This window comes from Pan paniscus, chromosome 6 (assembly GCF_029289425.2).
Source record: "Pan paniscus chromosome 6, NHGRI_mPanPan1-v2.0_pri, whole genome shotgun sequence".
Lineage (NCBI taxonomy): Eukaryota > Metazoa > Chordata > Mammalia > Primates > Hominidae > Pan > Pan paniscus.
This window is the reverse complement of record NC_073255.2, coordinates 175,394,163-175,413,997: the sequence shown is the minus strand read 5'-3', so window position 1 is coordinate 175,413,997 and position 19,835 is coordinate 175,394,163. Positions and strand designations below refer to the sequence as shown.

General features: G+C 38.1%; 2 protein-coding genes across 5 annotated transcripts in view; one reads left to right on the top strand and one right to left on the bottom strand.

Annotated features, from left to right (window-relative positions):
* The window catches only part of SVOPL (SVOP like), an 83,006-nt gene extending 79,622 nt beyond the window's left edge, over positions 1 to 3,384 (top strand). Inside the window, exons 10-11 of one of the 2 annotated variants that reach the window (XM_024929581.4) lie at positions 1,149 to 1,262; positions 3,049 to 3,384. In XM_024929581.4, the coding sequence (XP_024785349.2) occupies positions 1,149 to 1,262; positions 3,049 to 3,060 (126 nt within the window). In that variant the 3' untranslated portion in view covers positions 3,061 to 3,384. Of the gene's footprint in view, positions 1 to 1,148; positions 2,327 to 3,048 lie in introns of those variants that run through there. The other variant, XM_003813420.5, reaches the window with a different exon arrangement.
* An 8,739-nt stretch (positions 3,385 to 12,123) lies between these two features.
* Positions 12,124 to 19,835, bottom strand: part of TRIM24 (tripartite motif containing 24) — a 126,734-nt gene continuing 119,022 nt past the window's right edge. For all 3 annotated transcript variants that reach the window (XM_003813422.5, XM_003813421.6, XM_055115424.2), the window contains exons 15-19: positions 18,185 to 18,513; positions 17,023 to 17,155; positions 15,936 to 16,010; positions 13,708 to 13,857; positions 12,124 to 12,968 (exon numbers count right to left, since the gene is read on the bottom strand). In XM_003813422.5, coding sequence (XP_003813470.1) covers positions 12,759 to 12,968; positions 13,708 to 13,857; positions 15,936 to 16,010; positions 17,023 to 17,155; positions 18,185 to 18,513 — 897 coding nt within the window. In that variant the 3' untranslated portion in view covers positions 12,124 to 12,758. The remainder of the gene's footprint in view (positions 12,969 to 13,707; positions 13,858 to 15,935; positions 16,011 to 17,022; positions 17,156 to 18,184; positions 18,514 to 19,835) is intronic.

Below are 19,835 nucleotides of genomic sequence, written 5' to 3'. Positions count from 1 at the left end.
ACACACACACACACACACACACACACACACACACACACAGACGTTATACAAACTCCTGTTTGGGGAAAATTGTAATTATTTTGGGAGACAAAATCAGCATAGTACCTGTCACTTGCTAGGTCAATTGCAAAATAATTAGTGAGATCAATGTTGTGGGTTCTGTTTGCACGGTGAGTGGAATTATTTAGTGTTTTGGAAAGCAGCAGCCCTGAAACACAGGAGGTACGCTCCCAAATTGTGTATCATAAGAGAAGCTAAGTGGTGGTGGTAACACTAGGCTGTGTGTTCAGGATCTGTATGTGACTTTGGACAACTAATTACTGAGACTAGTCACTTAGTCTAGGCTCATCTGTAAAGGGAAGAAATTGTATTCAGCCAGATAGTTTCTAGGTCTTTCTAAATTATAATACATTATTCTGTGATTCTAGAGAGCTTTGCTGTTGGTTAACCACTTCATACTTTACTGTCGTTGTGAGATTAGTGGAGAACTATCAAGAACACAGACCAAGAGAAACTGAAGTATGAGATGGAGTATCTGAATTACCAGTATCTGCGTGAAAAGATCCAGGCCAAAGCATGTGTACAGATGGACAGAAACCCAGTTACTGTGGAAAAATTGACACCAAAGAGTTTTGGTGTCACACAACTCCATAACCGGAGACAAGACACATTAGCAATCCTTTCAGAGACTCTGAGATAACACCTCTTCCAAAAAAACACTTTCACCTGTTTCATGCTGTCAGGACTGAAGAGATAATGGATATTTGGCAGAGAGAGGATATAGCATGAAGTGAGAGTTAGAAGTTAAGCAAGCTGAAATGGTATGAGAAAGGGGGTGGGGAAACGGGCAGATCCCCCATCTTTTCCATATATCAAAACTTGGCTCTGGAGATGCCTGACAGGTGGGTGCCAAGAGAGGTCTTACCTGGCCAATGTGTGTTAATACCAGTTCCTGTTCTTGGACTAATCACACAAAATGACTACACCAGATTGGCTCAGATAAATCAATTTGTCAGGAAGGTATAACCTGTAGAATGGCTGCAAAGGACCATCTTAGTGAAGTGAATCTGTATTTTCTCTTTCACATAAAGAACAGTTTAGAGGTAACTGGAGCATAATAAATTGAGTAATTCTCTTGTGACTTGCAGGTTCTTATGAGTGCATCAATACTGGGGGCCCTGTGTCTCTTCTCATCTGTCTGTGTTGTATGCGCCATTTCTGCATTTACTCTCCCCATCGAAACCAAAGGACGGGCCCTCCAGGTGAGTGATGCAGGGAACTCTGAAGTCTTTTCAACTACCACTTTTGCCCAGAGCAAATGAACTTGGTATATGGGCATCATTGTAGTTAAAATAACTAATAATTCATATCAGATTTCTTTCTGTAAAGTTGTAGTTTGAATAACAAGGACTTTGTTTTTCTAGTGACAGTTGTAGAGGCCTGAGGATTCTATCCTTCCCACTTTTCTTTCTTTTTTTTTTTTTAAGACAGAGTCTGACTCTGTTGCCCAGGCTGGAGTGCAGTGGTGTGATCTTGGCTCACTGCAACCTCCACCTCCTGGGTTTAAGTGCTTCTCCTGCCTCAGCCTCCCAAGTAGCTGGGACTACATGCACGTGCCACCATGCCTGGCTAATTTTTTGTATTTTTGGTAGAGACGAGGTTTCACCATGTTGGCCAGGCTGGTCTCAAACTCCTGACCTCAAATGATCCACCTGTCTTGGCCTCCTAAAGTGCTGGAATTACAGGTGTGAGCCACCATGCCCGGCCTAGTTTGCCTATCTTTAAGGCTAGTTTATTTTTAATGTAACAATGCATTTTAATCAGATTAGGTGATCTATTATGTAATTGTGAATTTAGGGCTTTGTTTAGGTTCCTTACTTGGAAAGGTGATCCAGTCATTGAGTGCTTAAAGCCAGAGACTTACATGATTCATGTGCTTCCTTTTAATTATAAGCAAAAGGATTATCAGATCCTTTATACAAATGAGGAAACTAAGACACAAGTCGAGCAACTTGTATAAAGGAGCACACTAATATTGCAGTGAGGCTAGAATTTAAACCAGACTGTAACACTAAGGGATAGGAATTTAGCGTCACTTAATTTTGCAAATAATGATACATATAAATGGAAACCTGACTCAGCATCTAGAATCTCCTATTCAAGTCATATCCACCTAGAAGGCTTTTCCTCTTCTGTTGACTGGGACTTGGTTTTAGCACTATGGGGAAATGATTCTGCATGATTGTTTATAGCCTTTTAAACAAACAAGTAGGTTCAATACATACAATTGTCTGGGCTAACTGGCTACATGTCTTTGGGAAAAATCTTAAAATACACACCCACACCCACTCCCCCTACTTCAGTGTTGTGAGTGGTTACCATATGAAACCACCTGACTGACACCAATACAGCTTCTAGAAATGTTTATAAGAACATGGCAAAAATCGTAACTTCCTTCCAACAACACATACAGACAGCATCCTAATAATTTGGATGAACCAACCTGGTCAATAGTTTTAAAGTGGTGTTGATTCTGTGTTACAACTACTCTAAGAAACTCTGATTCGACGAGTCTGGTAAACTAAAAATCTAAAACACTATCTAGAAGGAGAATATTGGCCAGGTACAGTGGCTCACGTCTGTAATCCTAGCACTTTGGGAGGCTGAGGCAGGTGGATCACCTGAGGTCAGGAGTTTGAGACCAGCATGGCCAACATGGTGAAACCCTGTCTCTAAAAAAAAAGTTATATATATACACAGACACACACGTGTATATATATGTATGTATGTATATATGTATACATATAAATGTATATATAATGTATGTATATATATAAAACGTGAATTTTTCTAAATGACATCTGCATTATATTAGAATTAAAAAGTTAGCATTGTATCTTCAGATACACAAAGGTAAATGCTAGGATCTTCCCTCCTAATAATTTTTTATTAAAGAATCTTCTATTACTAAAATATCAGATAGCTCAGTATGAATGGACAAGACTTTTAAAAAGTCTATTACTGATCTATTAAATAACTTTCTTCCAGCAAATTAAATGAAGACCTGCAAAGCTATGTCTACCAGATGAGAAAAATGAATTCTATCTTCAGAACTGCGGTGCATTTTTTTAAAACTTGGTTTTACTTCTGTATGCTACTCGGTAATTAGTAAAGTGATTTTTTTTTTAAAGGCATATATGGGAATGGGGTAGGTAACTGTATATTGATCTCTTCCTTGAGGGACAATATATAAAGTACTTTTATAAAATATAATTTAAGCTTTCAAAGGGGTGTGAGAGGGAGATGGTGGGGGGAAGATGGCTTTTCTTCGTTGAAATCAAGTCTGTAAACCTTTATATGAATAAATACTAAATTTTAAACTTACATTTGATATTTTCCCATGAGGTTTGTAGCTAAACTTGGACTGAAATTTTGTAGCTAAGGCAAGAACCTGGGATGATATCATTTCAAAACAACTAGAATAGCCATCAAGTTCAAATTCAAATTTGCCTATGTAACTTACAGCCTCCATAGTTTGATGAAAATTGCTTATTCATAAAATGCTTAAATTAGAGTGAGTATTACACATAATCACCAAGAAGCAGGGAATAAACCAATTTGCCCCTTACATTCCCTATCTCTAATTTTATTTTTTTATAGGGGGAATTTTTGATTCTCATGATAAAGATTAAAGAATGCAGCAAGCTTTCCGCCATCATGTAATTACAGGCCTGCCCTATTTTATTGTGCTTCCATATATTGCACTGTTACAAACAGCATGTGCTCACTTTGTCTCTGTGTTATATTTTGGTAATCTGTTATGGTGATTGGTGACCTTTGACATTACTATTGCAATTGTTTTGAGAGTGCCACTAACCACACTCATGTAAGAAGGCAAACTTAATACATGTGTGTTCTGACTGTGCTGCCTACTGGATGATCCCCCTTCTCTCTCCTTTTCCTTAGGCCTTCCTATCCCCTGAGACTCAGTAATATTGAACTTAGGCCAAATAACCCTACAATAGCCTGTAAATGTTCAAGTGAAAGGAAGACTCGCACATTTCTCATTTTAAATCAAAAGCTAGAAATGATTAAGCTTAGTGAGGAGGGTATGTTGAAAGTTACAGGCTCAAAGCTAGGCCTCTTATGCCAAACAGCCAAGTTGTGAATGCACAGGCAGAGTTCTTGAAGGGACTACTTTAGTAAAATGCACGAATGATAAGAAAGCACAACAGCCTTATTGCTAATGTGGAGAAAGTTTGGTCTGGATAGATCAAACTATCCACAACATTCCCTTAAGCCAAAACCTAATCTAGAGCAAGAGCCTACCTCTCTGTGAAGGCAAGTGCAAGGTGAAGCAGCAAGTGCTAATGGAGACACTACAGCAAGTTATACAGATTTAGCTAAAATCACTGATGGTAGTGACACTAAACAGATTTTCATGTCAATAAAATCGCCTTCTATTGGAAGAAGATGCCAACTAGGACTTTATAGTTACAAGTCAATGCTTGGTTTCAAAGAATAGGCTGACTCTCTTGTTAGGGACTAATGCAGCTGGTGAAGCCAATGCTCATTGACTGTTCTCAAAATTCAAGGGCCCTTAAGAATTATGCTAAATCTACTCTGCCTGTACTTTATAAATGGAACAATGCTTATGACAGAATTATCTTTTTATGGCATGGTTAATTTTTTAAGCCCATTTTTTGAGACCTACTGCTGAAAAAAAGGACTTCATCTAAAACATTACTGCTCACTGACAATGCACCTAGTTACCTAAGATCTTGATAATTTAATGTCTGTTAACAAAACATCCATTCTGCAGACCATAGATCAAGAAGGAATTCTGACTTTCAAGTCTTATTATTTAATAAATATATTTCATAAAGCTGTAGCTGCCACAGATAGTGATACCTCTGATGAATCTGGGCAAAGTAAATAGAAAACCTTCTGGAAACAATTCACCATTCTAGATGCCATTAAGAATATTTGTGATTCATAGGAAGAGTCAGAATAACTCAGGAGTGAGAAAGACATTGATTCGAACCTTCACAAATGACTTTTAGGGGTTCAAGATTTCAGTGACGAAAGGTACCGCAGATGAGACGGAAATACCAAGAGAACTAGAAGTGGAGCCTGAAGATGTGACTGAATTGCTGTCATCTCAAACTTGAACAGATGAGGACTTGCTTCTTGTGGATGAGCCAAGAAAGTGGTTTCTTGAGGTAGAGTCTACTCCTGGTGAAGATGCTGTGACCACTGTTGAAATGACAACAAAGGATTTAGAATATTATATGAACTTAGTTGAAGCAGTGGCAGAGTTTGAGAAGATTGACTGTAATTCTGAAAGATGTTCTACTATGGGTCAAATACTATCAAACAGCATCATGTGCTACAGAGAAATCTTTCATAAAAGGAGTCAATTGATGCAGCAAACTTCATTAAGGAATTGCCACAGCCACCCCAGCCTTCAGCAACTGCCACTCTGAACAGTCAGCAGCCATCAGTATTGAGGCTAGACCCTCCATCAGCAAAAGATTGACCCGCCGAAGGCTTAGATGATCATTGCACTTTTCCGTAATGAATTATTTCAAAATTAAGATATGTGAGAAGCTATTTGGTGAAAGAAAATTAAGGTATGTACAGTTCTTAGATATAATGTTATTGCACACTTAATAGGCTACAGTATAAACATAACTTTTATAAGCACTGGGAAACCAAACTATTTGTGACCATTTTTAATGTGATATTCGCTTTATTGCAATGGTCTGGAACTGAAACCGCAATCGTTGTCGTATGCCTCTACTTATATGCTATTTGTTTTGAAACCGTTCCATGCATGCAAGACATCACACCTGTGCACACTGAACTCCTAAGGTTATATATGCTGTAGAAAGAAAGCAACTAAGGTTTATGCATTTATGCATAGGTTATGCATTTATGTTTTGTCTCATAATTGCCGTTCAGCTGTGTAGTCTTTTTTTTTTTTTTTTTGAGACGGAGTCTCCCTCTGTTGCCCAGGCTGGTGTGCAGTGGTGCAGTCTCGGGTCACTGCAAGCTCCGCCTCCTGGGTTCACACCATGCTCCTGCCTCAGCCTCCTGAGTAGCTGGGACTATAGGCACCCGCCACCATGCCTGGCTATTTTTTTTTTTTTTTTTTTGTATTTTTAGTAGAGACGGGGTTTCACCATGTTAGCCAGGATGGTCTCAATCTCCTGATCTCGTGATCCGCCCGCCTCAGCCTCCCAAAGTGCTGGGATTACAGGTGTGAGCCACCGTACCCGGCCTCAGTCGTGTAGTCTCTTTAAAGCAGTCTTTAATGGCTTGTAAGTTGTATTCCTAGGTATTTTATTCTCTTTGTAGCAATTGTGAATGGGAGTTCACTCATTTGGTGCTCTGTTTGTCGTTATTGGTGTATAGGAATGCTTGTGATTTCTGCACATTGATTTTGTATCCTGAGACTTTGCTGAAGTTGCTTATCAGCTTAAGGAGATTTTGGGCTGAGACGATGGGGTTTTCTAAATATACAATCATGTCATCTGCAAACAGACAATTTGACTTACTCTTTTCCTAACTGAATACCCTTATTTCTTTCTCCTGCCTGATTGCCCTGGCCAGAACTTCCAATACTATGTTGAATAGGAGTGGTGAGAGAGGGCATCCTTGTCTTGTGCCAGTTTTCAAAGGGAATGCTTCCAGTTTTTGCCCATTCAGTATATTGGCTGTGGGTTTGTCATAAATAGCTCTTATTATTTTGAGACACATTTCATCAATACCTAGAGTTTTTAGCATGAAGAGTTGTTGAATTTTGTCAAAGACCTTTTCTGCATCTGTTGAGATAATCATGTGGTTTTTGTCATTGGTTCTGTTTATGTGATAGATTATGTTTATTGATTTGCGTATGTTGAACCAGCCTTGCATCCCAGGGATGAAGCCAACTTGATCGTAGTGGATAAGCTTTTTGATGTGCTGCTGCACTTGGTTTGCCAGTGTTTCACTTGAGGATTTTCGCATTGATGTTCATTAGGGATATTGGCCTGAAATTTTGCAAAAACTACTATTATAATATGAATGCCAAAATATTTATTTTGGACTGTTTGTACCTTGGGTTTTCTTAACATACAACCTCATTAGTGAATCCCTAAAAGGAGCAGTCAGATAACCAGCATCACCGTCAAAGTTTGGCACTTGGTTGCCTAGTTTGTTGTTCCTTCTTGTTAAGAACACCCTGGGCTGAATGTGGTGGCTCATGCCTGTAATCCCAGCACTTTGGAAGGCTGAGGCAGGAGGATTGCTAAAACCCAGGAGATGGAGGCTGCAATGAGCCATGATGGTGCCACTGCACTCCCGCCTGGATGACAGAGGGAGACCTGCCTAAAAAAAAAAAAAAAAAAAAATAGAGAACACCCTGATTTTCCCTTGGAGAAATGCCACTTCTCAGGTCAGTACATTTTCATTTAAAAGGTGAGGAGGGCTTAACTCTGGTTGATCTGTATATTCTATCCTCTCCCCCAAAGCAATGGCAACTGGCATTCAGTCATTTGCAATGGAAAGATTCCTGACTGACTTTTTTCTGGTTCAGTTGTCTTGGGGTTAAAGGCATTAGTACATAGGCAAAGAATCCACCTTCCCAAGTATCTTGCAGGGAATGTTAAAACAGCCTTTATTCCATACCACATGTGAAAACGTGGGAAAATAATTTTATTAAATGTTTAACTTGCAACTAACAAGGAAAGATTTTTTTAGGACTCAAATTAGGACTTAATTTGAAAATTAAGGAAGCAAATAGGTTGGCCCCATGAAAGATCTGTTAAATATCCAATAGTAAATTTAAAACATAGTAATTCTCAGAAATTACAAGAATCAAAACCTTTCAAACTTTATAAGTGGAATTAACATAGCTAAATTTTAAAAATGACTTCCAAAAGTCCCCACTCTGTGTCTTTCCCCCCTTCCCCAAATAACTTCCAGACAACTAGAAGTCTTCATGGCATCTTTGGTCCTCCTACTTTGGGAGTGGCTGGTATGAGGCAGAATAATCCAAGATACTTACCACCCGCTTTCCTTCCTGTCAGATTTTTTTTTTAAATTTTTTAAGGCTGGTGAAATACACGTGTTAGAATTTTTAAAAACTGTTTTCCTATTATAGCTATTTATGGACTAGTAGCTTGCCCCTATATGGATCAATGTTACAGCTAGGGGAACAACAGTAGTAGTAATGGAGACTCAAAGTAGTTAGAACTCTGCTGAAGTAACATTCAGTAATTTTTCTATTAAAAAATCCTTGTGGTAAAATATTGACAGTAAAAATCCATCAAAGTTAGTTTTTATTAAAACCAAAGCACCAATCTGCCCCCAAAAATTAAAGACGAAGACTACTGCCTCAGATGTCCCTCTCAATAAGTAAAACCTTCATGGAGAAAAATCTGTGATCTGACTGACTAGCATTATTCTCACTCAGAAACATGACACCAGTATGTGAATTACAACAGTAAATTCACATTCAAGATGAATATGCAATAAACATTTATAAAAAGACATCAACTATTAATTTACATAGGGCTATAAAATACTTTAAAAAATATGTACATGGTTATTCAAAAGGAGGAGCTCAATTTCAGTAAGAAATTATATGGTTGAACACATGGTCACCATTTTTTTTTTTTTTTTGAGACAGAGTTTTGCTCTTGTTGCCCAGGCTGGAGTGCAATGGTGCAATCTCGACTCACTGCAACCTCCACCTCCTGGGTTCAAGCTATTCTCCCGCCTCAGCATCCCAAAGTAGCTGAGATTACAGGCACCCGCCACCACACCCAGCTAATTTTTTTGTATATTCTGTTGAGGTGGGGTTTCACCATGTTGGCCAGGCTGGTCTTGAACTCCTGACTTCAGGTGATCCACCCACCTCGGCCTCCCAAAGTGCTGGGATTACAGGTGTGAGCCACCGCGCCCAGCCATTCCCCATAATTTTTCTTTTTGTGACAGAGTCTTGCTCTGACACCCAGGCTGGACTACAGTGGTGCGATCTCACCTCACTGCAACCTCTGCCTCCTGGGTTCAAGCCGATTCTCCTGCCTCAGCCTCCCGAGTAGCTAGGATTACAGGCATGGGCCACCACACCCTGGTGATTTTGGTATTTTTAGTAGAGATGGGGTTTCACCATGTTGGTCAGGCTGGTCTCAAACTCCTGACCTCAGCTATCTACCCACCTCGGCCTCCCAAAGTGCTGGGATTACAGGCATGAACCACTGCGCCCGACCCATTCACCATAATTTTAATGGCCAATCAGATCACTCAATTTCTCTCATTCACAACAAATACATATAAAATGAATGTATCTTCAATTTAAACCTAAAACCTGTTGTTCATATGCAGCAATTTACTTTGGGGATTCACATTAATTTGGACCAGAGCTCAGCAAAAGGAGTTCCTCTTCTCACTCTCTCTCCTTGGAACTCAAACGTAAGGAAGTGTCTAAGCACAGTAACAGCATAGCATATTGAAATGCAGTTTCATAAATGCAACAATCAGCTGTATACTCACCCTTTTTTTGACTATGGAGGTAACCTTTTTGAAAGCATTCCTAAGCAAGTTATACTACATCTACACTACTATGTGGTAGTAAAATATAGCAGTAGTAAAGCCAGTTCTTTAGCTTAGAAAAGAAACTAAAACTACATTTTCCTTTTTAGTACCTTCCACTTTCCTACCCTTCCATTCAGAAAAGACAAGCAGGGCATGTTAATTCAAAAGACAAAATGATTACAATGCCAGATACCAATCTAAAATGTATTCTGCGTTGAATATGGTCTACATCCATTTATACTTTTGCCATGGCCATATATATCACTGGTCAAGTACTTGGGCTTCCTTACACAGGAAAAGTCAGTTGCTTGGCACCTAGAAAAGCTGTCAGTGAGGTGGAACTGAGTAAATCCTAGCTCCTATGTGGTCTGCTCATCCATAAGCCCTAGCCAGAAGTGTGATAAACATTCAGCAATGGGGCCCTACTGGGCTCCTGATCCCAAATCCAGAGGGAAATCTCCCAGAGTTTATGGTCAAAGATGTACACCGGAGTGTACAAGTTTAGGTCAAGGTTACCTGAATCGCACTGAACTTTTGGGGGAATGCTTGATAAGTGAGTGTGGGTTGTAGTTAGGCTCATTTTATGGTTTATTTCTATTTGAATAGAATTTAAGGATGACTTAGCTGAGATCCACCTGGGCACACAGGTACTTATTAATAAAGTCAAAGGATATTAATCTAAAGACCATTACACAAAGGCTATTTACAGAGAGAAACCCAAGACCTTTACTTTTTGTTTTTGAGACTGAGTCTCTGTCACTCAGGCTGGAGTGCAATGGTGAGATCTTGGCTCACTGCTTTCTGCCTCCTGCGTTCAAGTGATTCTCCTGTCTCAGCCTCCTGAGTAGTTGGGATTACAGGTGCACGCCACCATGTCCGGCTAATTTTTGTATTTTTTGTAGAGGCGGGGTTTCACAATGTTGGCCAGGCTGATCTCGAACTCTTGACTTTGTGATCCGCCCACCTTAGCCTCCCAAAGTGCTGGTGGGATTGCAGGTGTGAGCCACTGCGCCCAGCCCCGATCTTTACTTTTAATATAATTATATTATGTATGACCAAAAGTTGGTTCTCAACTGCCTTTCATTCAGCCAAAGATGGTTAGGGTGAAACAAATACTGTTTTGAAAGATAAATATGGCACTGAATGTAATAGTGACAGTTTGTGGTTCATTAGTCACATTTAGGAAATTATAGTTTTAGTCTCACAAGTTCTAACTCCCTTTTGTGATGATTCTCAAAATAATTTATCTGTGTTGCTCTGTTTTAACTTGGGAGACAAGTATGGAAGAATAAACTGTCAGACGAACAGTATTCTAAGATACCAACAATAAAATTATCAGCAAAAGCTCCACAGCTGCTGTGCTAAAAATAAAATGCTGGAGCAAAAAAAGACAAAAGGTGTATGCACTGTTATCAAAATCTGTTCAAACACTCTTTGGAGAACAAATGTCAAATGCAACTTTAAAACAACAATGACAAACATTACCATGTAACACATATTTGAAAAGCGATTAGGACTTTTTAACAATACATAATTGACATATTATGAACAAGACCTATATATAAACAATGGGGATCTATTGCTAACAAGTTATTTTCTCCCTGTATTTTATCTTTAGCAGTACCTGAAAACCCAATGAATTAGCCACAGGATATTTTCCACTTTAAGAAGTAAAGCCATGTAGATAAAACCAAGTCTTCTATGTTAAATTTATGGCAGGTGATATAATGCAAATAATAGCCTTCTTTCAAGTGAGCTCTTTTTATTCTATCATCCTAAGGAGAAAAATTTACTCCAGTTAATGTTTTATAAATACAGATTAACTTCGGCAAACCATTTAGATAGTGTGTCAAATGCTGGATTAATGTATGGCACAGCAATTTTCTTCTATCTATCTATCTATCTATCTATCTATCTATCTATCATCTATCTATCATCTATCTATCTATATCAGCTGAACCGGGTAGGTCTGGCACATTAAGAATATGCTTGTCCTCAGAAGATAAGTCTTTTGTACCTCTATCAATCAATCAGGAGAATAAAATCAGAAGTCAGATCAAAGATTAAGTTTGATGTTCTGACTCTCAAAAGAAAAACATGAGATAGATGCTTAAGGAAAAAAAAAAAAAAATCACTATTAGTTCCCCCCAGCTGCCTGCTCCCAAAATCCTACAACACATTTTCATTCCAAATTATAGACAGATGAAAACCACAAAAACGAGTCCCTTTCAGAGGAACTTATATTTAATGCCCAGTAGGGTATATGATGAAGAAACCTCACATCAAATACAGTGCACGCTGCTGTATTTATATTTTGGGTAGTTCCACTAAAAGCTATACTGCAAACAATGAGGCTTGTTGTAAAAGGATCACCTGTACAGTTAAACCTCACATAGACACACAGCAAAACCAAATGTGTATACTTCCCTCAGTGGAAGAAGTTGAAAATCTAGATCTAGAAATGTATAAAAAATGGCCTTGAAAACCTGCTATACCAAATACCTCTACAGACAAGATAAAAACAAAAACAAAAATCAAACATTTGTTTTCCGGATTTTTCTTTAATACAGTTGCCATCTTACATGATGTACTATTAGGTGCCTTCTTAATAGCATCTAACCTACCCTTCTGTTGCACCGTTTGGCCTCCTGGGATGGAACTCTTGTTACCACCCATGTTTGTGGAGTACTGTTCTTCAGTACAGTACACCTAATTCATATTGTCAGGCCATATAATTCATGGGTAGTGGTATTAATTAATTTCTAAAACTGAATTAAAGCACACATCCAAACCACATATATTTTTTACTTTTCAACTTAAAGAGTTCAAAGTCTATTTCCTTTCTACAGTAGCTATCACTCCAGACTGTGGTTTAAAAATCCAAGAGGTGGGAAGAATGTCTTTGTTTTCAATGCTTCTTTCTTCCATCCTTTTTCTATCCTCCTTTTTTCCTTCTTTCCATTTTCTTTCTTCCATTCATCTCCTTCTTTCCTTTCTTTCTTAGTGATAAGAGGTTAACAGAAATGGGCTATTAAGGAAATCAAAGTCTAGTAAACGTCCAAAACAGAGATGAGAGTAGTCACAAACTCTTCTTTGTAGTGATGTTAAATTACTGACAAATGTTTTTTTGAAAACAAAAAAATCTAAAAACCAGCACAAGCTAGTGGTGCTGCATATTATTTAAGCAACTGGCGTTCTTCAATGCTTTTGAGGCGTTTCTTCCGGGGCTGTACAAAGTCATCATCTGAATCATCACTAAATTTATTATCTTCTGATTCATTCCTGAATTCTGGTTTGGGAAACCTTTTTTCTGGATAGAGGTTCTTTAGAAGTTCTTCAAAATAATTTTCAAGTTTTATACCAGCATTGGCTACTTCTGAATCAGGCTGTGGAGTAAAAATAAAAATGAGTAAAAAAAGACACACTTTTGACTTCTGAGATTATATATATTAATGAGCTGTTTTGAAAAGTGTTCATGCATAGTCATTGAAATAATAGTTTAGGACTAGACAAAGTCTCTGTACAGAAGGCCAGCTAAAATAAAAGATTCAGAAGTGTGGAAAAAAGATAAAAGTAAAAGCCTGGATTATTCTAAAAGAAGGTGGTAATGGTAGGACTATATTGCCAAACACATACCAGTTAGGATTCCATAACCACAGGATCATGAACCAGGTATTTTTAGAACAAATTAAATGTAGTACTATTAGAATGAGTAACAGAGAACAAACCACAAGCAGCAAAAGGTTCTAAGTCTGACTGATGTGTAGATGAACTGACAGATGAGAAATTTTTAAATTAGAGCTATTTGGCCCACATCCTTAATATTTCAAGATCAACATAAAAATAAGAAATACAGGTGGTAATGATAAAGAATATTTCTAGGTCAGAGAAAAACATTTAGTTTCAGTTATCAGCTGTAATTTGCATTTCCATCACCATCTAATAAACCTTTGAATATAAATGTGGACAGAGTTATCTGAATTATCTCTTGCATTCCCTGATCTGAAAAGTTGGAAATTTATTCTAACTCAGACATCTTGGTCTCCTATGTTGACAAGGTGTTTAGTAATAAAATGATTTTCACACTGCTGTTCCTTCCTGCCCCCTTCCCTCCCCTAGCCTCACCTCATTGAATTCAGCACAGTTTTGAAAGATCAATCTAAAATCAGCTACAAAATCTTCAGGTTTTGAGTACATGGAATAATCTTCTTGTAGTCTTTTCTTGATGGTTGACAAATCCATTGGATTTTTAATTATTTTGTAATAATCAGGCACCTTTTAAAAAAATGAGATGTTATAATACAAATAGCTAAATTCCACCTTGTCCTAAATATATTCTATGAGATGAGAGGTGCTCTAAAATTCAGAATGTTCTCATTGCTTTTCTCTGTGCTATTTGCCATTAGTAAAGAAACCCATTTAACAGTGTTTACAAGTGCCCACTGCCTTCCACACACACTGGTAAAGGTTTGTGTGACTTTTTCCAAAAGTTTAACCAATTACTATTTTTGAGACAGGGTCTTGCTCTGTCACCCAGGCTGGAGTGCAGTGACACAATCACGGCTCACTGCAAACTTTGCCTCCTGGGCTTAAGTGATCCTCTCACCTCAGCCTCTCGCGTAGCTGGGGTTACAGGCATGCGCTAACATAGCCGGCTGATTTTTGTGTTTTTTGTAGAGATGGGGTTTTGCCATGTTGCCCAGGCTGGTCTCAAACTCCTGGGTTCAAGCAATCTGCCTGCCTCAGCCTCCCAAAATGTTGGGATTACAGGCGTGAGCCACTGCACCCAGCCCCGATTATTTTTAATGAAAAAACTTGTCTTCACATATTTCCTCTTAATCATCTAGATTTTTTTCTTCATTATTAAACAAAAAGCAATTACTAGGAAGAATATCATTTCTAGTAGAATCTGACATGTTTTTGCTGCATGTATTATACAAGAGGAAGAAGGACTTTGAATCTGGGTTTAATCCCCAGCTCTGCTGCTCAGTGTCATGGTCCTGGGTAAGCTACTTAACCTCAGTTTCTTCATATTTCAAATAGGGATAATCCTGCCAAACTCACAGCATTTTGTACAGACTAAATGAGATGATATTTCTTAAGAAAAAGGGGGCTACTTTGTCATTGTTGGTATTAATAACGTAACTGTAAGCCAGGATAATAAAAAGTACAATTCAAGGTTACATTTTCAAGTTGGTAATGTTGTTACAAGCCTCTCGACTTCTTTACCCTGCCTCTTTTGGGTACAAAAGACCCTTCTCCCTGGAAGTATTTATTTCCTATATCAAGTTCTCAAAACCTGTTCTTAAGAAAGAAGCTGACTGTATTTACTAAGCTGATTTTCTTCTCAACTTTGTATTAATTTGAGATTTATCAAACTGTAGAACAAATGAAAAAAAAATTTTTTTTTTGAGACAGAGTTTTGCTCTTGTTGCCCAGGCTGGAGAGCAATGGCGCGATCTCGGCTCACTGCAACCTCCGCCTCCCGGGTTCAGACATTAGAAGAATACTCTTTTGGAGTACCAGGCCCTTTCCAGCACTCTAAAATTATGCCTTAAAGTCACATCAAACTTTTTTTTTTTTTTGAGACGGAGCCTTGCTCTGTCGCCCAGGCTGGAGTGCAGTGGCGCGATCTCGGCTCACTGCAAGCTCCGCCTCCCAGGTTCACGCCACTCTCCTGCCTCAGCCTCCCGAGTAGCTGGGACTACAGGCGCCCGCCACCACACCTGGCTAATTTTTTGTATTTTTAGTAGAGACGGGGTTTCACCGTGTTAGCCAGGATGGTCTCTATCTCCTGACCTCGTGATCCGCCCGCCTCGGCCTCCCAAAGTGCTGGGATTATAGGCGTGAGCCACCGCGCCCGGCCACAGTCACATCAGACTTTCAATATGAACCTTTCTGAAGTCAATAGCACCTGCACACATACTTCCTCAACTTTTTTGTATTGGTAACGTCTACTTATTTACTTGAAGTCTGGACCTATAAAGAAAAATAAGTACGGAAAATGTAGCAGGGAGAGATGTCTTTATTTCAAAGTTTTTTTCCAACAGCTTCGGAAACATGCCTACAACTCCTGAAGTACAGAAAATTAACAGAAATCACCCCAAACATCCCAGTGGTAAGTAAAATAGATGAGAAAAGAAAGAAGAAAGAATACCTGAGAAATGAACAGAAGTTTTGGGCCACTTACTAAAATGTACCTACATAGGATCAAAGCATTCAGTATGTATTATTAAGATTTAAGGTTTAGATATTAAAAAGTACTGAAAAATGGTAATATAAGCTAGATTCTCATAAAATTCCAGAAAAGCATTCCACTGTGTAAACATGCACAAAATGACATTAATACTTACAGTTAGAGGAACAGGGTCTTGAAAAGCCAGGCTCATTTCATGGCAGTAAAGAAATAAAAGTAGGCGCTCACACTTCTAAGCAAAAATAAATAAAAACTGAGATAAAATATTATAAAACAATGAATTCACAGCTTATTTTAAATAACAATCTCAGAGGTTCCAAAGTGTCAGACTAAAAATTAAAACCCAGATGAATACAAAAAAATTATTGATTCTCGGAGTTTTGCTCTCCTTCCCAATATTTGGGAACAGGCCCTGTAATTGAATGAACTAAGACAATCACTAGAAAACCATTTGAAGTTTTCTAACAATAAATTTGCACTTATTGCTCCAGTCTGTGTATTATAAATTAGTAATAGTCTATAAAGGAAGAACGTACGTCTCTTAGGAGAACTGGAGGTGGACCTTCTCAATATGCATCCAGACCTAAGGCACCTTTCTGCATGCCGAAGGTCCAACCATGTGCTCTGCTATTCATATTCATACTTCCCTGCTTTATGGGTTTATCCCAGTAACCACTGAGTAGTACTGGCAGTGAATGGGCACGTCCCCTCTTGCATGACAACTTTTATATTGACTGTTCTACTTAATAATTTAGCAAAGGAGTTTTTTTGGTAGCAAAGTGTTGACTTGGTAGCTTTAAATGTTATTTACAGTTAAATATATCAGTTGGCTTTGATGCATAAGTCTAGTCCCATTCGGTGAAAAAAAAGGAATTATTTCCAGGAAGAGTAAAGAAAAAACCCAGCTCCTTGGTGGCAATTCTAAGGAAAAATCTTATCTATGGTAGGAAATAAAACAAAATAGAAATTTACTTAAGGTAGATTAAATTTAAAAGTCTAGGGTACATATTCCATCTTGTTCAGGTACAATAAGCTTCTATAAAATACATGCATTAATTCTGTGATTTTTTTAATTTAAAGAAAGTTACAGTCTTTAAGATTCGTGTACCTTTGTAAACAAAAAAAAATACTCCTAAATAAAAAGGATCAGTATAAAATCTGGATGGATATACACCTCTTTGACAAAAGGTACCACAGTACAATATTGCACTACAATACAATAATGCATCTTACCAAAGACTTACCCTTTTATCTATAGGTGTTAACTTAACAAGGCCTTCAGTTTTCTTTTTTTCTGAGTTGTGACTGGGAGCATCACAATCATATTCAACTTCTGGTTTAGATAAGTCTCGGCAGAAAGTGCAAATCCACTCTCCACTGTTAGGGGACAATGTACTTTTGAATTCCTAATGCATCATTTCCTCTCTTCACTATTTCCCTTTCCCACCTCCTCCATGACATCTATGATACAGAATTGTTCATTTGGCATGAATTTTAATCACTGAGCATTTACCACATACCACTAGGTATACTGCACCATGCTGAGAGGAAACAGCAGAAATATAATGCAAGGGCCTAACAAACATCAAAATCTAGTTAAGAAGGCATGAGATACACATATTGAAAAAAAAGAAACACCTAAACAAATTTAATCTAGGGCTCACATATCTAGGGCATAATTGAATTTTTTTCCTCCAAAGGATTCAGGAACTAGAAAAGCTCTTTGTACTATTCTTGTTACTCTTAAGTTTATAAAATTAAATTTTCAAAAGTATGGCCTTCCAAGAACTGAGAGATCAACCCAATGGCTCTTAACCATCTTGGTCATGATGATGATCATCATCCCCATAGGGTATGAGAATTTACTTGAAATACTTGTAAAAGATACAGTTCGATGCCTGGCAAAAAGACATAATAAACTATGGTAGCTGTTATGCATAGGGACATTGTTCCTTATGATGATCCCTTGTGATAATTTAAAGGGCCTGTTATTTTTTTTTCTTTTTGTAATGACTAGGGAGAGGGTCTTGCTCTGTTGCCCAGTCTGGGGTGCAGTGGTGCAAGCACAGCTTACTGCAGCCTTGACCTCTCAGGCTCAACCAATCCTCCCACCTCAGCCTCCTGAGTAGCTGGGACTACAGGCATGCACTACCATACCCGGCTAATTTTTTATTTTGTACAGACAGACAGGGCCTCCCTGTGTTGCTCAGGCTGAATGATTAGTTTTTTGAAAGAAGCACAAAGAATAAACGGAAGGGTATGGGAAAACCTAGACTATTCATTGGGATTTTGGAGTATACACTTGTGCCAAGTGGAATTTCATTTAAGTTTTTTCAAAGGCTTTCTGTTAAAATAATCTTCAAAAGTTTACAGTAAAAGAATGTGGGAAGGGAAGTACTACCTTACCTTGGAAAATTTGTCAATGTGGGCACATGACAAGAAAGATGGAATACTTTGGGGCACTTTTCACAGCAGAGGAGTTCCCCTCCGTTTTGACAAACTGCACACCAGTCCTCATTGGGGTCATCCTCTTTCCTTGTCTCTCCAACATGAAGAGGTGACTTCTGGGAAGGATCCAACCATTCAGACTTTCCATTTGAGGAATTGTCCTGGTGAAGTCCAGGTTGATCTCCTGTACTATCAGGGGCATCTGATCTTAGCACAGTCTCCTCAGAAGTAGAGCTCTGACTGCTATTTAAGAGCAGGGAGGTGAGTATGCTTCTTGGATAATTGGCCTGTAGTAGAAAAAAAATAAATTTAACTGGCTTTAAAAAAAATTTTATCACTAATGCAATTCTGAACTGTAGACTACTCTCTGGTGAGCACCTGGCTGCTTCAAAGGAATCTTCAGGAGAACGGTATATGTTTATTGCTAACTGGCTTAGAAGACATGAACCTCTACTTAAAAATACCAAAATAGAGAAAAAATCTGAGTCTGGGGATGGCTACAGAAATTAGAGAATGGGTTGGGTAGAGTGGAAGTCAACCACATGACATATATATACCTCACTGGAGCTGTTCATTCAAATTATACCTAAGATACAAAAATTATAAGATGAATCTAAACTTTCTGTTGAAGCCCAGGATGGTAAAAATTTCAAATCAATAACAAAAACAATCTCCTTCAAATGTTTTCAAAAATTTCAAAGTAATAAATGTAGATATAGTTAAAAGCACTTATTCCTTGGAAGAACTATTTTCAAACCTAGCTTTTTCTTCTGCTGTCTTCTGCTGTTTACCTCCATATTTCTAAATAAAATGATTGTTAAAAATTGCAATACATCTATAATCCTTACTAGTGAAGATCAGGAGATTAGGTTTTTACATTCTGATTCTCCAACCCCGTCCTCCTTCCATTCGCGCACACACACACACACACACACACACACACACAAAACCACCACCACCACCATTCACCCCATCCCTTTAACTTAGTTGTGATTAAGCATTGATTGTTTTAGTTGGTAGGTACCGGTATAACTGTTTATTGCCAGTATCTATTCCAACTGATCAGTATTTGTCTTGTACTGGTTAAGTATTCTGAAAATCACAATTTTTGGTTAAGTGCATATTCAGGTTATATCCTGATTGCATCACAGTTTTTAGTTACATTCGTACTCAGGTGTTTGTTTATATCATTATTATTAAATATTGTTCACTGCAGACCCACAAAATGTACTAAGACATTTTTTGTACAACTTTTTGTTTTTACTAAGACTCTGTAATTACCTTATATTTTCAGTTGCTTATCTTTCTAGGTACCTATTTCTATGTCATTCTCACAATCTCCAACAGGAGATTCTCAATACTGTTGAAGCATTTTTCTCCCTTGGGAGTCCTATGTCTTCCTGCTACAGACTACTGCACAAGCTGCTGCTGTACTGGGGGTTGCCTTTTTCTTCTGTGTCAGATTCCATTTTTGGAATCTTATGTCTTCTTTCTTGTTTTACTATATTTTTGATGATTCATATTATCAAGTATCTTCCTGAGAATGAGTACATAAGAATTATTTTGAGAACTTGCACGAAAATGTTTAGTTAATCTTCAAGTCAATCTG